General features: G+C 45.5%; 1 protein-coding gene across 1 annotated transcript; it reads left to right on the top strand.

The window, feature by feature from the left end:
- Window positions 1-7,350: 7,350 nt before the first annotated feature.
- FAM8A1 (family with sequence similarity 8 member A1) lies at window positions 7,351-16,517 on the top strand. The gene is made up of 5 exons (XM_086608456.1): window positions 7,351-7,918; window positions 11,383-11,503; window positions 14,552-14,675; window positions 14,893-15,032; window positions 15,355-16,517. The coding sequence occupies exons 1-5, from the start codon at window positions 7,369-7,371 to the stop codon at window positions 15,497-15,499; spliced, it is 1,080 nt and encodes a 359-aa protein (XP_086464582.1). The 5' UTR covers window positions 7,351-7,368; the 3' UTR covers window positions 15,500-16,517.
- Window positions 16,518-16,730: the final 213 nt, after the last annotated feature.

The raw sequence follows: 16,730 nt of genomic DNA, 5'->3' as shown, positions 1-16,730 counted from the left end.
ACAGTAAACTTCTTAAGAAATAAAAAGGAAAATGTACTTGTTTAAATACAAAGTTGTTCAGAGCTTGCTCCATTGCAATGTTTGCCCTATATGCTTTCTCCTTCTTAAATGCTGTTTCAAAAGCTTGATTGAGAAAGAGTAGCTCCTCCTCCCATTCCATTAAATATTGTCACTGTTGCTGCCATAATCCACCTGGCCGTGCACAGGGGGTATTCTGCGTGCTAGCAGCTAAACCCGAAGTTTCTTGCATATAACTTTGGTGACAGTCAGAGAATTGAGCTTCTCATGGTTCTCACTTCTAGGTACAACTTGTATCTTCCAGAGATTATGTCTAGGGAGACGATGATGACCTGGTGCAAGCTTGTAAGGTTTGCCTTCTATTTTTAGCTTTTCCCTTTGGATGTGTCCCTCGTATGTTAAGAAACCACAAGCGGTCCCACTCCATATTTCACTTGGATGTGCTTCTTTCTGAAAAATGGTCATCACATACTTGTCATGATAAAAGGATTGTTGAAGGATTGTTTAGTCCTTAAATCATAATTTGTTCCGTAAAATAATCTCATTCTGACCTGAAATACTGACTGTTGTTTTCATCCAGCATCAAATAGGGATCAAGTCATTATGCAGCAACAGGAAGCTATTAATCCTTTGGAGGTGTGGCACAAAACAACTATCAAATGCTTGATGACAAACAGAATGCAGCTAGACAGCTCTGAATCACTGCCCAGGCAAACTCTTCTAGTTCCTCCTGGTGATTTCACTCCCCTCTCAAAAACAAACTGTGTGAAGGCTGGTCTGATTCTTCTTTTAAACATTTTAAGGCAAACTCCCTTGTGGCTAGACCTTCTCCCTAATGCTCATGTTTCTGCAACGTGAAAGACCCAAGTACATTTTTTTGGACTGATTTCTTAACAGGAGGAAGTCTTACGCAGTAACAGTGCGTGCCTGACAGTCTGAACACACCTGAGAACTTTGTCAGAGGGCAGAGGTTTAAAAGATAAGGAAGAAGGCCTTGCATGGGCAGACTCAAGGGAATTGCTTCAACGGGAGAAAAGGCTTATCAGCCCATGCATTATTGGACATCAGAAGAATAGAACAGAGAGAGACTTTTTAAATATGCACCCAGCTTTCATCCAGTCCTCTTAGTCAGCCACATGACAAAAATTCTATAACCAGCTTTTGTCAGTTCTGGTCCTCATAAAAAATACTTGTCATACATCTCCAGTGGGTTGGACTGTTTCCCTGCAACCTGTCTTTAACTTGAAAAATATAAAGCCGTGCTAAACAAACAAAACAAATGCAAGGTTCTGATTACATCCTACATGAATTTGTGTACAATTAAAGGTTAAAAACTCATTTTCTGAAAAATCGAGTATATCTTGAGATAGAAACAGTCAACAAGCTGCTGAATGACAATTTGATGAGTCATCCCAACCATGATCATCGTGTCCACCAAGTCTTCGGCAGCAAGTTTGATCTGTGTTTAATGGCTGCCTCCAGCAAGGAATGAACTGCTAACTGCTGAGCATCCCTAAGGTCCTATTGATCATTTTTTTTATTGCATGCTATCACACAAGATATACCCCTGGATTTCAGCTCTACACGGCACCAAAACTGTGGTTATGCTCTAAATCAGTGCAACTGTCAAAACTACATATATTGATATGGAGCAAATGTGGGTGGTGTAATTAGTCAGTTCATTTTTATAAACCTGCGTGGGTCAAATATTCACCAGTGTAGATGCTGTCAATCAGCCAGTAAAACACATGGAAAAGAGAAAAGAGATTTTTTACTAAATGTCCAAATGTAAAAAGCTTTTTTCCTATGAAAAGCTTCAATGGATCTCATACTTTCTTAAATAGAACCTCTGTAAAAGTACTTGTGAAGTACTCTGTACAAGTACCTCGTGAAGTTCAATAAGGGGAACTGCAAAATCCTGCACCTGGGGGGTAACAACCACCCCATGTGCCAGTGTTCACTGGGGGCTGCCCAACTGGAAAGCAGCTTGGCAGAAAAGGACCTGAAAGTCTTGGTGAAGAAGGAGTTGAACATGAGCCAGTGATGTTCCCCTGCTTCAAAGAAGGCTGACGGTATCCTGGGCTGCATAAGGAGGAGCATTGCCAGCAGGTCAAAGGAGGTGATCCTTCCCCTCTACTCAGTACTGGTGAGGCCACACCTGGAGTACTATGTCCAGTTCTGGGCTCCCCAGTACAAGTGAGACATAGACACACTGGAGAAAGTCCAGCAAAGGGCCATGAAGATGACGAAGGAACTGGAGCATCTCCCCCAGGAGGGATGGCTGAGAGAGCTGGGACTGTTCAGCCTGGAGAAGAGAAGGCTCAGGGGGGAGATCTGTTAATGTGTGTAAATACCTGAAGGTAGGGTGCAAAGAGGACAGAGCCAGTATTGCGGTAGTGACTCCACGTATCCACCAGATGGCAGAAACCAGCTGAAGCCCAGGCCCTCACAAGCTCTTGCTGTTAATGGAAAAATGCTAGACTACAGCGCTTGCGAAGGACGTGTATGTTTGACGTGTTCGTCCAAGAACTAGGAAATTCTACTCTCTAAAAGTCACTGTAAAAACATTTACAGGTTACTTCGATTGCGAAATTATCATCTTGGTAAAAAGAGAAGGTTTGCTTAGGATGAACAGGGAAAAAGAAAAAACAACTACTTGCTACCAATGATTGATTTGGTCTTTTGTTTTTTTGAACACTGCTAAGTCTATCTCCATTAAACGCGCATTTGAAAAACAACACCCGACTGAACTTAAAAGTAATATTTAACAGAGCTGTCGAAGATAAAGGTGTAAGTAATTTCAACTCTGCCTTTGAAAACCAGAAATCTGTTCAAAGTCCTGGGGAATCAGGCACTTGGCTAAGGCTTCCCAGTGCCATAGTTATTAGCCAGACAAACCATTCTTGTTCCTACTCTTTTCTGAGTCCTCAACGTCCCTGTACCTGCACGAGTTCCTTCAAATGCTATTGTACTATAAGCATGTTCATAAACCCATGCATCACGTTTCTTTCCCGGGGATCAAACATTTGTCCATTTGAAATCTTTCAGGGGCTCAACTCGGTATGCCCCTGGTGCACCCTCCTGATGTGCTGTTCAGCTGGGCTCCTTCTAAAATGTAGAAGCAGCTGCCTCCAGACAATCAGAGGTAACGTTCACTCGATTACACAATATGCTATCAAGCACAGCAGTTACCAAGAACATACAAGACAGATCAGTTCCTCTGTTATGAAAATATTGCCCAGAAGAAGCTATTGCCCTCAGAAGGTGCCTATAAACAGGCCCCTGGCATACGAAGCAGTCATTAGATAAAAATCATCAATAACAATCCCCAAGGAATGTTCTGACTACCAGAAAACAAGAACCTGCTCCCTCTTTATCATTGAAATAATCCTAAAAAATCTTTTTCGGTGCCAAATTTTTGTAGAACAGAGACCACCACCTACTCCACCAGCTAGAACTCAGTGGTGATCTTTCTAGGCCTAACCCTGCTTCCCTAAGTCTAGCTGCATGCCTCGGACCCTACCTGATCACCACTGACCACCAAAGACTCTTCTCCAAACCCCTAGTTCCAGTGCTCCTTCAACAAAGGCACACTCATATTTTCTCTCTGAGAACACTAAAGAATGTGACAGGGAATGTGACAGGAATGTGACCAGTTACCAGGTAACTGGTAAGGATTCGAGAGCTACAGTCCTGAGTAACTTTCTGGTTACTCTTCATTCAAAGCAGGTCAAGGTAAAAGGCAAGTGAAGGTATTTATGAACAACTTCCAAAACAGACTGTACTGGTAAACAGGCAACCACACTAAAAATCTATGTACCCTAAAAGAAACATGGAAAAGTTCATTTTTCTCCAGCTGATTTGCTATGGCCTTTTTATCAGCTGTGACCACTGGGATTCTGTGTTCTATCTGTGTTACCTTTGAAGTGGCATCTGTTAGAAATAAAATGCCCCTCAGTGGACCACGACAGCTTTTAGAGCCAATGTCTCCTTCCAAGTCCGCGGCTGGATGGCTCAGACTGGCTTCAGAGTGAAAGGCTAAATTGACTTGAGAGATAGTTGTGCCGTTTTTCTACACTGAAATACACAGTGTCTTACTTCACACTTACATAAATGCATACATTCAGGTTTTGGCTCAAGTTTCATGTTCTGTACCTGGCTGCTTGCCCCAACAAGGGGTAAAGTTCTCACTCTTTGGTGACTCAGTCTGTATGTTTCAGTAATGAAGAATCTTTTTATCCAACATTTGCATTTAATTTCACTCTGTACGTGAACATCCATACTTGATACAAATGTCTAAATAGCACGGATAATTAAAAAAAATAATAAACATCTGTCTAAATAGCAAGCTGTTGGGCACAACAATAATTAACCACTTCGTAACGACAACAGATTGCGGTTGATTAATGTCCAACAACTCTCACCCAAGGACTCCTGTTCTTAGAACACTTCAGCATGATCCAGATGTGACCTGCATCCCCCAAGCAAAGGAAGGAAATGAACTTCAGTTTCATATATCCAGATGAATGCTCAGCAATACCTTGGTTTTAAAAATTTAAAAACAAGACACTAGAACATGTTTCAAAAGTGAGCAAAAATACATCTCTGAACAACAGCTAGATTCGTAGCAGACCAGGGTTCTACTTCCTATTGACTATAGAAGATTCCCCACTCAAGAGTGACAGATCGGGCTTTTCAGAATTACCTATAGGGCTTAAGATGGGATTCCACATTCCCCTTAAACCTTAACTATTGCAATATCAGCTTTTAGGTTCTTACCTCCCTCTTTTAATCTATTTCAAAACATTTCCTCTTGCCTAAATCTCATTTCTAGAAAGGGGATGTTTAACTGCCAAAGCATTCAGCTACTTATTTTCCTCAACTGGTACAACGACTACCCAGGATTATCTCCCTTTCTGACTCTGCTCACAAGGGAAAGCAAAGTAGGGAGAAGCAAAGCAGTGCTGCAGAAGATTAGAAGTACTTCCATAACACGTGTGGCAATCCGACATAGCAATGAAACGACCCTTTGTCACCAAAAGCCTAAACTGTGGGTTCCCCACCACTGGCAATCACTGTTGTTTCAGCATCTCTTTGCCACACGCATCACAGAATAGAATAATCTGTACGCTTGCAGAATTTGTGGGTCTTTTGTGGGTTATGTTTTTAAGGCAGAAGAATGAAAAACTAACAACTGAAAAATTTGGGAGTGAAGAAATGGTATGTCGTCTCCACAAGCTGTTACTCCCCTTCTCTCTGCTGTCAGTGATTCAGGTTCACCTTGAGTACCCAGCATAATCACAGTGAGTTCTAACTGGTTATGCCTGTGTAATTCTGCTGGTGACCCCAAAATTTACATGTTACTGGCAGCATTATATGAAGCCTGTGAGATCGTGTTAATTGTATCTTAAGATCTGATCTGGCTTGCAAAACCTGTGGCAACACCCCCTCCCCCAAAAAAAAAAAAAAGGCCTGAAGCTGTTTGGTCCTGAAGGGTTTGTAGTGAAAATCCAATTTAAAAAAATATATATATACTGTAGCTGAGGAAGGAATAAATAAAATATTATAAAGGAAGAAGCTCTGTTACATTACTTTTACTGTCGGTTTTCCAAGCTAGTTTTTCTATAAGGAGTTAATAGCTGGTTTAAGACCATGTTTTCTTCTATACATGTATCTATCTTCCTTCCTTCCTTTCTTTCATTGTCCTTCCTAATCATGCTAAAGCTTGCTCTATTTCCCAAATCATTTAACCACATTGATTTCACACAGGTCAATGTTACAAAACACATGCCAGTATTAGAACCGTATCTCCATAATGAGTGCCAGCACCTACATAACTGCATTTATTTAAGATGGTATGGGATATTCGCTAAGCTTTTTGTCAACGCGCCTCAGCTTGTCCATATGAGAGACTCAGGCCGCAGAAACGACTTCAGTTTTTAAAGGAGTTAGGATTACATGGGAAAATAATGTATTTGGTTTAGCCTAGCAGAGAGAGGCAGAAACTTCTTTTCAGCTATGCTAAAAACGGGAAACACTGCATGTTTACAGTACATATGACTAGTTCATTCAGTACAGAGCTACGTTAACATCTGTGTTATATGGAACTTGTGGTGTGAGTGAGATGCTTAATAGTACACAGGAACCTTAAATATTAACAATTAATTTGGAGAACTGTGTTTAAACTTGCTGTAGGGCTCCTGATTCTTTGTTCAGCGTTTCTGCGCAGGAAGAACACGGATGCAATAGGATGAAAAAGGGGGGATGGAAAAGAAAGCAACCTTTAGACAACAAAATAAAACCGTCAAAGCACATAAGGGCAATTTAACACCTTTTTCTCTCTCCGAAGGATTTCAACCCACTTCCTATTCGCGCAGAGAAAGCGTCTGGAGAGTTGCTAGAGGTCAGGAACAAGGGCCGCGATCACAGGCGGCAGCGAGCGGGAGGACGGGCCGCTCTGTCCGGCCGCGGCCATGCTTCACTCCGCACGGGGGTTTCGGGCCTCATCTGCCGCAGCCTGCCAAGAGTGACGCACCCGCGACTTGGGCCGAATTCGGAGGTCAGCTGAAGAGAAAGAGAGAGAACCTGAGAGAGGAGTTCCCGCCTGCCCCGCCAAGGACGCTCTGAGGGGAGCCGTCTGGAAACACACCCGCGCGGGGGATGGAGACTCCCTCTCCGCACCGCAGCACGACGTGCTGGAGCCGGGAACCCCACCGCCCGGGGCCGGCTCTCGCAGCTGCTGTCCGCCACAGAACTGCCGCCGGGGCCACACAGCCGGCCGGCGACGGCTTCAGCTGAGGAGAAGGACGGCTCGCCCCCGACAGGCGGCTGGCCGGGACGCGGGCTCGGGCCGCCGCTTAGGGGACGGCAGCGACACGGCCGCGGCGACTGCAGGAGGAACCGGGGGCGGGGAACGCTGCTGTTCACGCTAAGGGAAATGGACGTGCCTTCTCTGCGTGCCCCGCTGCCGGCAGACGCCTGAGGAGCGCGGGCTGCCCCGGGCACACCGCGCTCCGGGAGCCCACCCTTCCCCCTGGCGGACACCCCTCTTTTTACCTCCAGAGCGCTTGGAACCGCCCCGGGCGCACAGCCACCCGGCCCCGACGCCGGGCGATACCATCTCACGGAAGGGGAGAAGGAAGCCTGTTTCTGTCCTGGCGCAGCAGCGGAAAGGGGGTTGTTGGAGAGTGGTACGCTCCTCGCCGGCCCGGGTGCCTGAAGGGCTCCGCCTAAGTGAGAGTCCGCTCTCTCTGCTTCCCCCCCTTCCCCCGGGGTAAGTGGGAGAGGCGAGGCGTCTCCCCAGCGCATGCGCGGTTGGCGCCACAGTCAGTGTCGGAGGGGGCGGAGGAGATGGCGGAGCCGGGCGCCGGCCGGAGCGGCGCTGGGGCGGCAGCGATGGCGGAGGGCGACAGCGAAGGGAGCGACAGCGTCGGGAGCGACAGCGTCGCCGGAGGGGAGGCCGCCGCCGCGCCGTCCCCGCCGCGCTCCCCTCCGGCGGCCGCGGGGGGCGAGGGCGATGGGGCGAAGCCGCTGAGCGCAGCGGAGTACGCGCGGCGTGTGCACCAGTGGCTGTGGGACTCGTACTGCGGGTACCTCAGCTGGCAGGGCTGCCTGCCCGCCCTCCTCGCCGCCTCCGCTGGGCCCCCTCGCCCCGCCGCCCCGCCGCCCTCTCCTTCCCCGCCACCGGGGGCGGCCGCCGCCGCCGCCGCCTACTACAGCCCCTTCTACCTCTTCGCCCCGGCGCCGGCCCACACGGCCACAGCTGGGCCGGCGCCTCACGTCGCAGCCACCGCCGCCGCTTGGCCGGGAGCGGCGGGCAGGCTGGCCCCCCTGCCCAGGGCAGCCTCCAGCAGCGCCGCCAGCGGCAGCGGCGCCCCCAGGGAGACGGGACGGCCGGCAGGTGAGTGGGGGCGGGCGGCGCGGGGCCGCTGTGGGCCGCTTCGCACGGCGGGGAAGGGGGCGGGCGGGCGGCCCCTGTTCACCGCCGCCTGCTGTGCGGGGTGGGCGGGGGGCTGCGAGCGGAGGCGGCGCCCCCGCCCGCGCCTTCGTTCTCCGCGGGCCGCTCCAGGAAACCGCGTCCCGAGAAGGTTCTGCAGCGCTGGGGGTTGCTGCACTCCGGTGTGTGGCTGTGCCCTGTAAAAGGTGACAGCCCGGATACCGCGGCTGTAAACCCAGAACTTAATCCCCAAGCAGGTTTGAGAGCGTCGACTTGTGTGTACGGCTAAGAACTTTAGTGCTTGTAAGATGTTTTCGTGGATATGGAGTTTGTTTTTTTTTTCCAGTGAATTTTATTCTTGCACTCACAGGCTTGTAACGCATCTGGCTTTGTGAGTGAGCCTGTTTGGGTGATGAAATCTAAACTAACTTTATCAGTTTTAGTGGGCTATTGATGCTCAAATAAAATAATTTCGTGAGTTTGGAGCAGAGAAGTGAAAACATGCTTATGTTCAACAAGCTAGGGGCGGGACCCGAGATAAACAGAAGTCTGTTATGGCTCTAAATATTGAAGACCATGCATAGCAGTGTTTCTGTTTACATTTGCTCGAGAGTAAGACAGACTTGCTCGGATCACATCAGAGATTAAAAACGAGCACAAACGTCGAGGAGAGCCTAGGTGACATTTCCTGAGTGTTACCTCGAGTAATGGTAGAAAACTGGAGCAGAACACTGCTGAAGGACTTTGGAGAAAAGCCAGATCTCCTTTCTTTCTGCAGAGCAAAGTACAGCATTGCTATCTGTGACATTATTTATAAGTTCAGTGCTGGGTGTGAGGGGAGAACTCTTTAGTTCCTTGCCTTTTCAAGAAAGAAAAAGTTAATCTAGCTTTTGAACTTACTTCTTTCTTGTGGTTTTGAGCAGATGTTGTTTAAACAAGGTTATAACACAAAGTAGTGGTTTTTTTAGTTGTGCCCGGACTCTGAGATATATAGATTGTTTATAAACAGATATTGCCAGTCATTGAAAGAGAGGATGTGGACAAAGACTAGAGTGAAATGATCCTTGGGTTTTTACCTACTTCTTCAGGAACTGGTTCCATATGTTAAAGGTAATTTAGGGCAGGAACAGCATTTTATGCTGCTGAATATGGTTATTCTGAATGCTAGATACTGTTGCAATGCCTGGCCCTATGAAGGGAACTCAGTATGTGACACAGTGATCCAATAGGGTTGTAAACGAACGCTGTTGTGCAGGTGCTTTGGCTCCAGATTGCAAATGGATCTATCTGGAACAGCTAAAGCGATTACGGCTCCTTCTTGTCTGCTGCAGATTATTACCCACGCAGCAGGCTGGGCAGGGCAGGTCATCTCTCCGTCCTCACGCCGCTGCAATTCACAGCCTGGTGCGCTGGCGTAAGCTGTAATAAGTGACAGCTCATGTTAATGTTGCAGGTTTTAAACTGGGGTGTCAAAAAGTGGAACTGGTAATTGCCTCTTCCAGTTCAGTCTGCCTGCAGGTGTTGTGTCAGAGCACCAGTATTAACAGCACTCTGGGCAGCAGCAGGGTTTTTGTGGATGGTCGTTGTGATTCAAGACGCTTCCTCCCCTCGCCCCTCCCTGCCTTGCTGCGGGAGATCACTGCTCTTCTGCTGGGAAGAGTAGAGCAAAAGGCCCATCCCTGTGGCTGACTGGTGTGAAGCCGTCCTTGTTGCCAGCTTAGGGTGAGCTCCTCACCTTCGGGCTGAGACGGATCCGTGTTGCGTTTGGCTGTCCTTGTCGTACTGATAGTAACCCCTGGAAAAATGGTGGGGTTCTGATATGAGGAGCATCTCAAATCACTGCAGTGGAAATCTGCTAGAGTCTAAGGGGTGTCAAGGCTTCTTGATATAATGGAGTTTAATGTGATTTGAGTACTTATTTTCGTAGCCCTACTTAGCGTCTTCCTTATTCAGTCATCGAATCTGACTTATTCCGATGAAACTGGGCCACTAACTTCAGCAAACGTGCTCCTTCTGACAGAGCAGGTCAATGCTTTTGTCTGGTGCTGCATGGTCAGGCCGGGACTGGGAGACTGGCTGTGCTCCCTTCTGCCTTAGTTGAAGAATCTCTAATCAGAATTTAATTGAGCACTTGAATCCGCTTTGACAATGAGAACTGAACCATTTTGGTGTCATATGTGTAAGAGTCCTGCTGCTCAATAGCATCGGTGCAGAGTTATCGGTGGAACAGATATGATACAAAGATTTATAGACCATGCTCTGTTAAATAAGAACTTGCTCCTACCTAATCGCTGCTGGGTTATACTGGACAAATTTAAAAAGCACTGAAGTGCCAGGGGCTTTCAGCTTCGCTCGTGTGGCGTGTGAGGCCAGGACTGGCAGTGGCAGTGTCGGCTGTTGAACTGCGAAGACTTATTCTAAGTGGAATTTGATGATGGTTTTTGAGATTGGAGAGAGGGACGATATTCTCTCCTCTTTCCTTTTCTCTTTTCCCTGTGTGGGGGTGAAAAGAGTTCTGGCACTCTCAGAAACACTACCAAACCCAGTCACTATTTTCCACACTAATTTCCACATCTAATACTACTACTTGGGTATTTCTAAACGAAGTTTCAAGGTGAGTCCTTGCTGGTTTCATGTGAGAGTCATGTTTGTCCTTTGGGAAGTAGAGGGGTCGATGGGTCCAGATGAAATTATTTTGGAACACTATTCCTTGGAGACTTTCTAAGATACTCATTTTCTTTGCTTTAGCCATCTGAGGTAGCATTAGCAACAAAAGCTTGTAACTGTGACTACTTTGTGTCCATGTGCACTGAGCCAATGGAGTAGGAGAAATGTGTTACGCTTTCTGGTCTGTAGTAGTGCAGCACGCTATGATTTATTACAATAAGTAGTCTATAGGAATGTTTATGTCAAGTGTGACTAATATTTTCATCTGCTACTAATTCTGGGCCTGACTGGGGACAAAACAGGCCGTTTTACTTTCAGAGAGCTGATACTAGGAATGTATGGAAGCCTTGCTGCTGAGCGATAGAAAACTTGTGGCAGATCTCATCTCCCTTTTATCTGAACTCTCAGAAATCTGTTCTCTACGAGGCTGTTCTAAATGAGAGGACCAAAAATCGATGCATCTGCAGTGTACTTCAGTTCTTTAGCGGAGTGGGATTTTGCCTCTAATCCTAATTATGAGAGGACTTGGAGTTCTGAAAGAGTTTGATTTAATTTAAGAAGGTTCTTATAACTCAATTTAAATGATTCAGATAATTTTTTTTTATTCGTACAATTCCAGAATTTTTCTGGAAGATGTGAGCTGAGATCCAGATCTTGATTATGTTCTTGCAGTGAGGTTAATGTGAAATGTTCTTTGGATGACAGGTGTTAACTTTGTCAGTGCAGTAACATGTGGGTCACGTTACCTGTTTCTGTTACAGGTCGGGAGTTTGTTATCCCTTCGCTGGCACACAGGTTCATTGCAGAGATGGTGGATTTTTTTATTCTGTTCTTTATAAAGGCAACCATTGTTTTAAGTATTATGCACCTCAGCGGAATAAAGTAAGTTGAACAATTTAAAGCTTTGTTGTATACAGCTTTAAGCTCTTCACCTCTGGTATGCTTATGCATGTATTGGCACTTAACAGCTGTCAAAAGTTGAGGAAAAAGGATCATTACACTAACCTTTCAAATGCTTCCTGATTTTGGGTCAGTGGATGGAAACAAAGAATTTGTGTGGATGTCTTCAAGGCTCACAAACTCCTTACCAGGGACAGATTAGACTTGCACTCTTATTTTTAGGAGGCAATAGTGAGATTTATTTTTTTTTAAAAAGCCCTTTAAAAATTTCAAATTAAAAACTGACAAATAAACTTGTTTTTTGAAAGAGCCTTTGAAAATGTACTGGATCTGGCTGGGATGGAGTTAATTTTCTTCATAGCATCTCCTGTGGTGCTGTGTGTTAGATTTATAGGGCCTGTGAGAACCTCGTGAAGTTCAACAAGGCCAAGTGCAAGGTCCTGCACGTGGGTCGGGGCAATCCCAAGCACAAGTACAGGCTGGGCGGAGAATGGATTGAGAGCAGCCCTGAGGAAAAGGACTTGGGAGTGCTGGTGGATGAGAAGCTCAACATGAGCCGGCAACGTGCGCTGGCAGCCCAGAAAGCCAACCGTGTCCTGGGCTGTATCAAAAGAAGTGTGGCCAGCAGGTCAAGGGAGGTGATTCTGCCCCTCTACTCAGCTCTCGTGAGACCCCACCTGGAATACTGTGTTCAGCTCTGGAGTCCCCAACATAAGAAGGACATGGAGCTACTGGAGTGAGTCCAGAGGAGGGCCACGAAGATGATCAGAGGGCTGGAGCACCTCTGCTCTGGAGACAGGCTGAGAGAGTTGGTGCTGTTCAGCCTGGAGAAGAGAAGGCTCTGGGGTGATCTTATAGCAGCTTTCCAGTACCTAAAGGGGGCCTACAGGAAAGCTGAAGAGGGACTTTCTACAAGGGTGTGTAGTGATAGGACAAGGGGCGATGGATTCAAACTGAAAGAGGGCAGATTTAGATTAGATATAAGGAAGAAATTCTTTACATTGAGGGTGGTGAGGCACTGGAACAGGTTGCCCAGAGAAGTTGTGGATGCCCCATCCCTGGAAGTGTTCAAGGCCAGGTTGGATGAGGCTTTGGGCAACCTGGCGTAGTGGAGGATTTCTCTGCCCATGGCAGGGGGGTTGGAACTAGATGATCTTTAAGGTCCCTTCTAACCCAAACCATTCTATGATTTATGGCCAAAACAATGCTAACCCACAGCAACAGTCTAAAAAATTCAGGTCCTGCATGTCAGATATGTGCCTTAAAAGTGCAGCCTGATTGCTTGCAATGCCAACATGCTGTGGTCTTTACTGGGCATAAGTTGGGTTTCTTAAGAAGTATGAGAGATATATATTTGTGATATATAATAAGATATATATATGAGATATATAACTACACACTAGACTGAAAGATTCTTCATTTCACATTCTTATACTCGGATATAACCATTTACCTCAAAGACTGTTTCTTTTTTATCTGCTGCTTGAGCTGTAGGTATCTTATTCTATATCTCGTTTAGTTCTGCTTTGGGTTGGTGTAATCAAACGTTTCTGTCTGATTAGGAGATGAGAGCTCGATGTAGCCAGTAATGCCATGACTGTGCAGACACATTTCAGAATCCAATTTTTCTGCTAAAGAGCTCTCCAAATGTTGACTGACTGTAAACTGATACTATATAGACAGCATCTTTCAGACACCTTAAACTGCTGCTTGAGAGGTGTGTGGAAGAGGGCTAAATCCAAACCAGTGAGTATGTCAGTGTAAGCGATCAGTGGGTTTTGTTCAGGTAAGCGTGCAATTAAAATGCCAACCTCTCAGTTCCGTTTAGTTGTCAAAACCTCCAGCTCTCACTCAACAGCTTGTATTTCCATTTTGGTTTTAGTCAGCTGAGAGTGACACAAAATGAAGTACTAGAAAGACGGGGAACAACTCTTTGTATATTGCTTCTGTAAAACAGTGGTGACAGAAGGAGGGAATCTTTTTCAGTTGATTTGCAGTGTGTTCAATATCAGAACTTCTGCAGGACCCAGTCAGTTGCTTATAAGTAACTTCAGAGAAACATTCTGGGGTTTTTTTGCTCATGAGATGCGGTGTGCTTGAGGCTAGGCTGAGGAGTTGTCGTGAAAAAATACGTCCTCACGGGCTCAAGACAGACTTCAGACCAAGGTTGTATTGAAGGGAAATGCAGGTTGTGCCACACCATTTTCTTTATTCAGATTTAAGGATTGAAAAAGATAAGGAGTTAAGAGGAGAGCAAGTCATACAAACACAGATGTACTGTTCTGAAGTGGGACTGCACGTTTCTGTGAGTAGTAATTCTCACTTAGATGGGTGAGAAGTCCTTGCCTAAACCCATGTTGCAGGTATGTCCATTCCAGGTATCAGCTGAGAATGTTAAATCATGTAGAGTTTAGCATGTGGAAATATGCAGTTGACTCCAAATTGATGCTTTGTCAGGGCAAACAGCTGAAGGCTTCAGTTGCTTTAAGTTAAAAACTTTGTCGTGCCTGCCTCTAGAAGAGTGTGGTGAGCAGTAAAGACTGCAGAGAACAAGGAACCCTGATGACGCAAAGGGAGGACAGGTCTCTCTGGCTGGCTTAGGGAGACCTGCAACTTCTCCCTTGCATTTATGGAGAAGAGTGCCACCGTTTCTTTTTCCTTGAGAGTTCCTATAAGGAAGCGACTTGGATGTCTTCCATTTATAGAGTTAGATGGTCACATGCGGAGTCTCTTGTTGATCTCCCAAGAAGTGTGAGAATTTTCACAACAATTCTGCAGCTCCACCATTGTGCAACAGTGGTAATAAAGAATGCTCTTTCCTTAGTGGAAAAGAGAAACAAACTGCACAGCACAGCAGCTCAGAAGGAAGCCTAGTGTTCTGAATTTTAATGGCATGTTTCGTGTTGAAGCAGCCAAAGAGCTTTTGTTACTTTACTAATACCAGAGCTGAAGGAGCGACTTCTAGTGCTGAAGCGGAAACATCGGTACTGGAAGAAGGATCGTTCTGAAGTTCAGTCTTATTTTGCACAGGGACATCTCCAAATTTGCCATGCATTACATCATAGAAGAAATAGATGAAGATACATCCATGGAAGATTTGCAGAAAATGATGATAGTGGCTCTCATCTACAGGCTATTAGTCTGCTTCTATGAGGTAACTACTCATTAACTTCTGTAACTAATAGTTGCCAGTTGTTGAGTAAATGTTTAAAAGTGTTCTGTCACCACTGGCCTATGAAGTAAAGCCTCTTTACAGTATTTTGGATGATGCTGAAGCTTATGACTTTCACACAGTTCTGATGAAAACCATGCTTGCTAGACCCATCGACAACAAAGTGTTCTATGGAATTGAAATAACTTTTCTTTTACAGATCATCTGCATTTGGGGAGCAGGTGGAGCAACCCCAGGGAAGTTCTTGCTTGGACTGCGAGTTGTGACATGTGATACGTCCGTACTTATTGCGCCCAGCCGTGTGTTAGTCATTCCATCTTCTAACGTCAGCATGACGACGTAAGTGGTCTTAGCTTGGACACGTTGCTTTCCGGTGAATAGCATGGAAAGCATGTTGTTCGGAAGGAAACACACTACTACTTTGTTATTGGGCTTGGCAATAATAATGAGATTGCAGGATCTATTGTTGGATTCTGTAACCTAAGAATAAACTGGCAATTAGTCAATCATTTCAATATTTTTCGCCTAATTGGCCAAATAGTCTCCTCTGAACTCCAGAGGCTGATTTTTGTGCTGTGCAAAACTGAGGCACTAAGCTTGAAAAGTGAAAATATAAGCAGAAAAGTGAAAATAAGGCGCCGTGTTTTTCTTCTCATTCCAGGTCCACAATACGAGCTTTGATCAAGAATTTTTCTATTGCTTCGTTTTTTCCTGCGTTCATTACACTGCTGTTTTTCCAGCACAACAGAACAGCCTACGACATTGTAGCGGGAACTATTGTGGTAAGGAGAAACGGCGTCAGATGATACCGAAAGATGAGACTTCCAGACTGGTTTTGAACATCCCCTCCCACCCCCAGTGAACACCTACCCCAAAACTCAAATCGAGGTGTCTATCAGAATCTTTTGCCCAAATTAAATGGGAAAGTGATTCAGAAGCTAAAGAAAACGTTTTGCTCCGGTATCGTACCAGCAGCTACGTTGGAAGCATTGGAGTTTTCATAAATGCCAAAGAAGCCTAGGAGAAACAATACAGATGAATTCTGGAAGTATTAACCTCTGATTGGTGAGAAAGCAAGCGGCTGTATGAACTGCAGAAAGGAGCTGTTCTGTTGGTCAGTCTCTGGAAAGCGGATACCTAGAAATCCTCCACCTTAAAAGAAACATTGCTCTGACAGTTTTGGATGTTGGCAGGTAACTAGAAAACCAAGTCGTTTTCCAAGCAGTTGCCTGAGTTGTGTGATAAAACTGAGAGAACGAGAACTGCAGTATTAGACAGTAAAGCAAATCATGTTAATTAAACTGCCACGTGTGTAGAAAAAGGTATGAGCAGTGTTTATCATGTCCCTTATTACTGCTTCACAGATCGTATTCCCTCACCTCTTCAAGTATTTTATCAGAACATTGATGTGAAAAGTTTTTTTGCATGATTGTCTCGAGCATTGTCACTTATTTCACATGTCAGAGCTAACAAAGAGGTGAAATAACGGCTGCCTTTTCTCTGGGAGAGGTAAGTTACGCTGCAGTGTTAGTAACTGGCATGTGTAAGTAATTTTGGAGCTACGAGCAGGACACATCATGCTAATGAAAGTAACTTTTTTGCTTCTGCTCAGAATGAAAGCACTTGTCTACTTCTTGCATATAATACCAAGCGAAACAAGTGAACGTGTTTCAGGAGCATGCAGAAAACGTGAATGAGATGTGTTGTGGGTGTAAATCTACAGAAGTATGAATACTGGTTATTGCCACTTCGTAATTCTGGCTCATTGTTTGTATATTCAGAATAACTTAAAGACTGAATAAAGAAGCCTAATATTTTGCATGATCACATAGCTTGGATAATTTGTTTATTCTCATGTTGTTACTGTCTTGGAGAAGGTGTACAAGCAATAATGTTAGTGTCCTATTAAAATTTGAGTAAGAGTTTGGAATTCTTCTAGAGCCCAGTTTTTGTGCGTTCCTCCTGTAGGCATAACTCACCACTCTGGCCGAAGTTCTCGCCCCACCCTGGTTTGGACAATGGTTTGGTTGACAATAG

The sequence above is a fragment of the Tauraco erythrolophus genome, chromosome 3 (genome assembly GCF_009769465.1).
Source record: "Tauraco erythrolophus isolate bTauEry1 chromosome 3, bTauEry1.pri, whole genome shotgun sequence".
NCBI lineage: Eukaryota > Metazoa > Chordata > Aves > Musophagiformes > Musophagidae > Tauraco > Tauraco erythrolophus.
Note: the sequence above shows the minus strand (reverse complement) of the source record. Positions and strands in the feature narration are given on the sequence as shown.

Bases quoted from the DNA above. Each gene is read 5' to 3' on its own strand.
- FAM8A1 (XM_086608456.1), top strand. From the start codon at position 7,369: ATGGCGGAGCCGGGCGCCGGCCGGAGCGGCGCTGGGGCGGCAGCGATG. The intron at 7,919-11,382 runs GTGAGTGGGGGC...TTTCTGTTACAG, and splicing joins GGAGACGGGACGGCCGGCAG to GTCGGGAGTTTGTTATCCCT. The intron at 14,676-14,892 runs GTAACTACTCAT...TTTCTTTTACAG, and splicing joins TATTAGTCTGCTTCTATGAG to ATCATCTGCATTTGGGGAGC.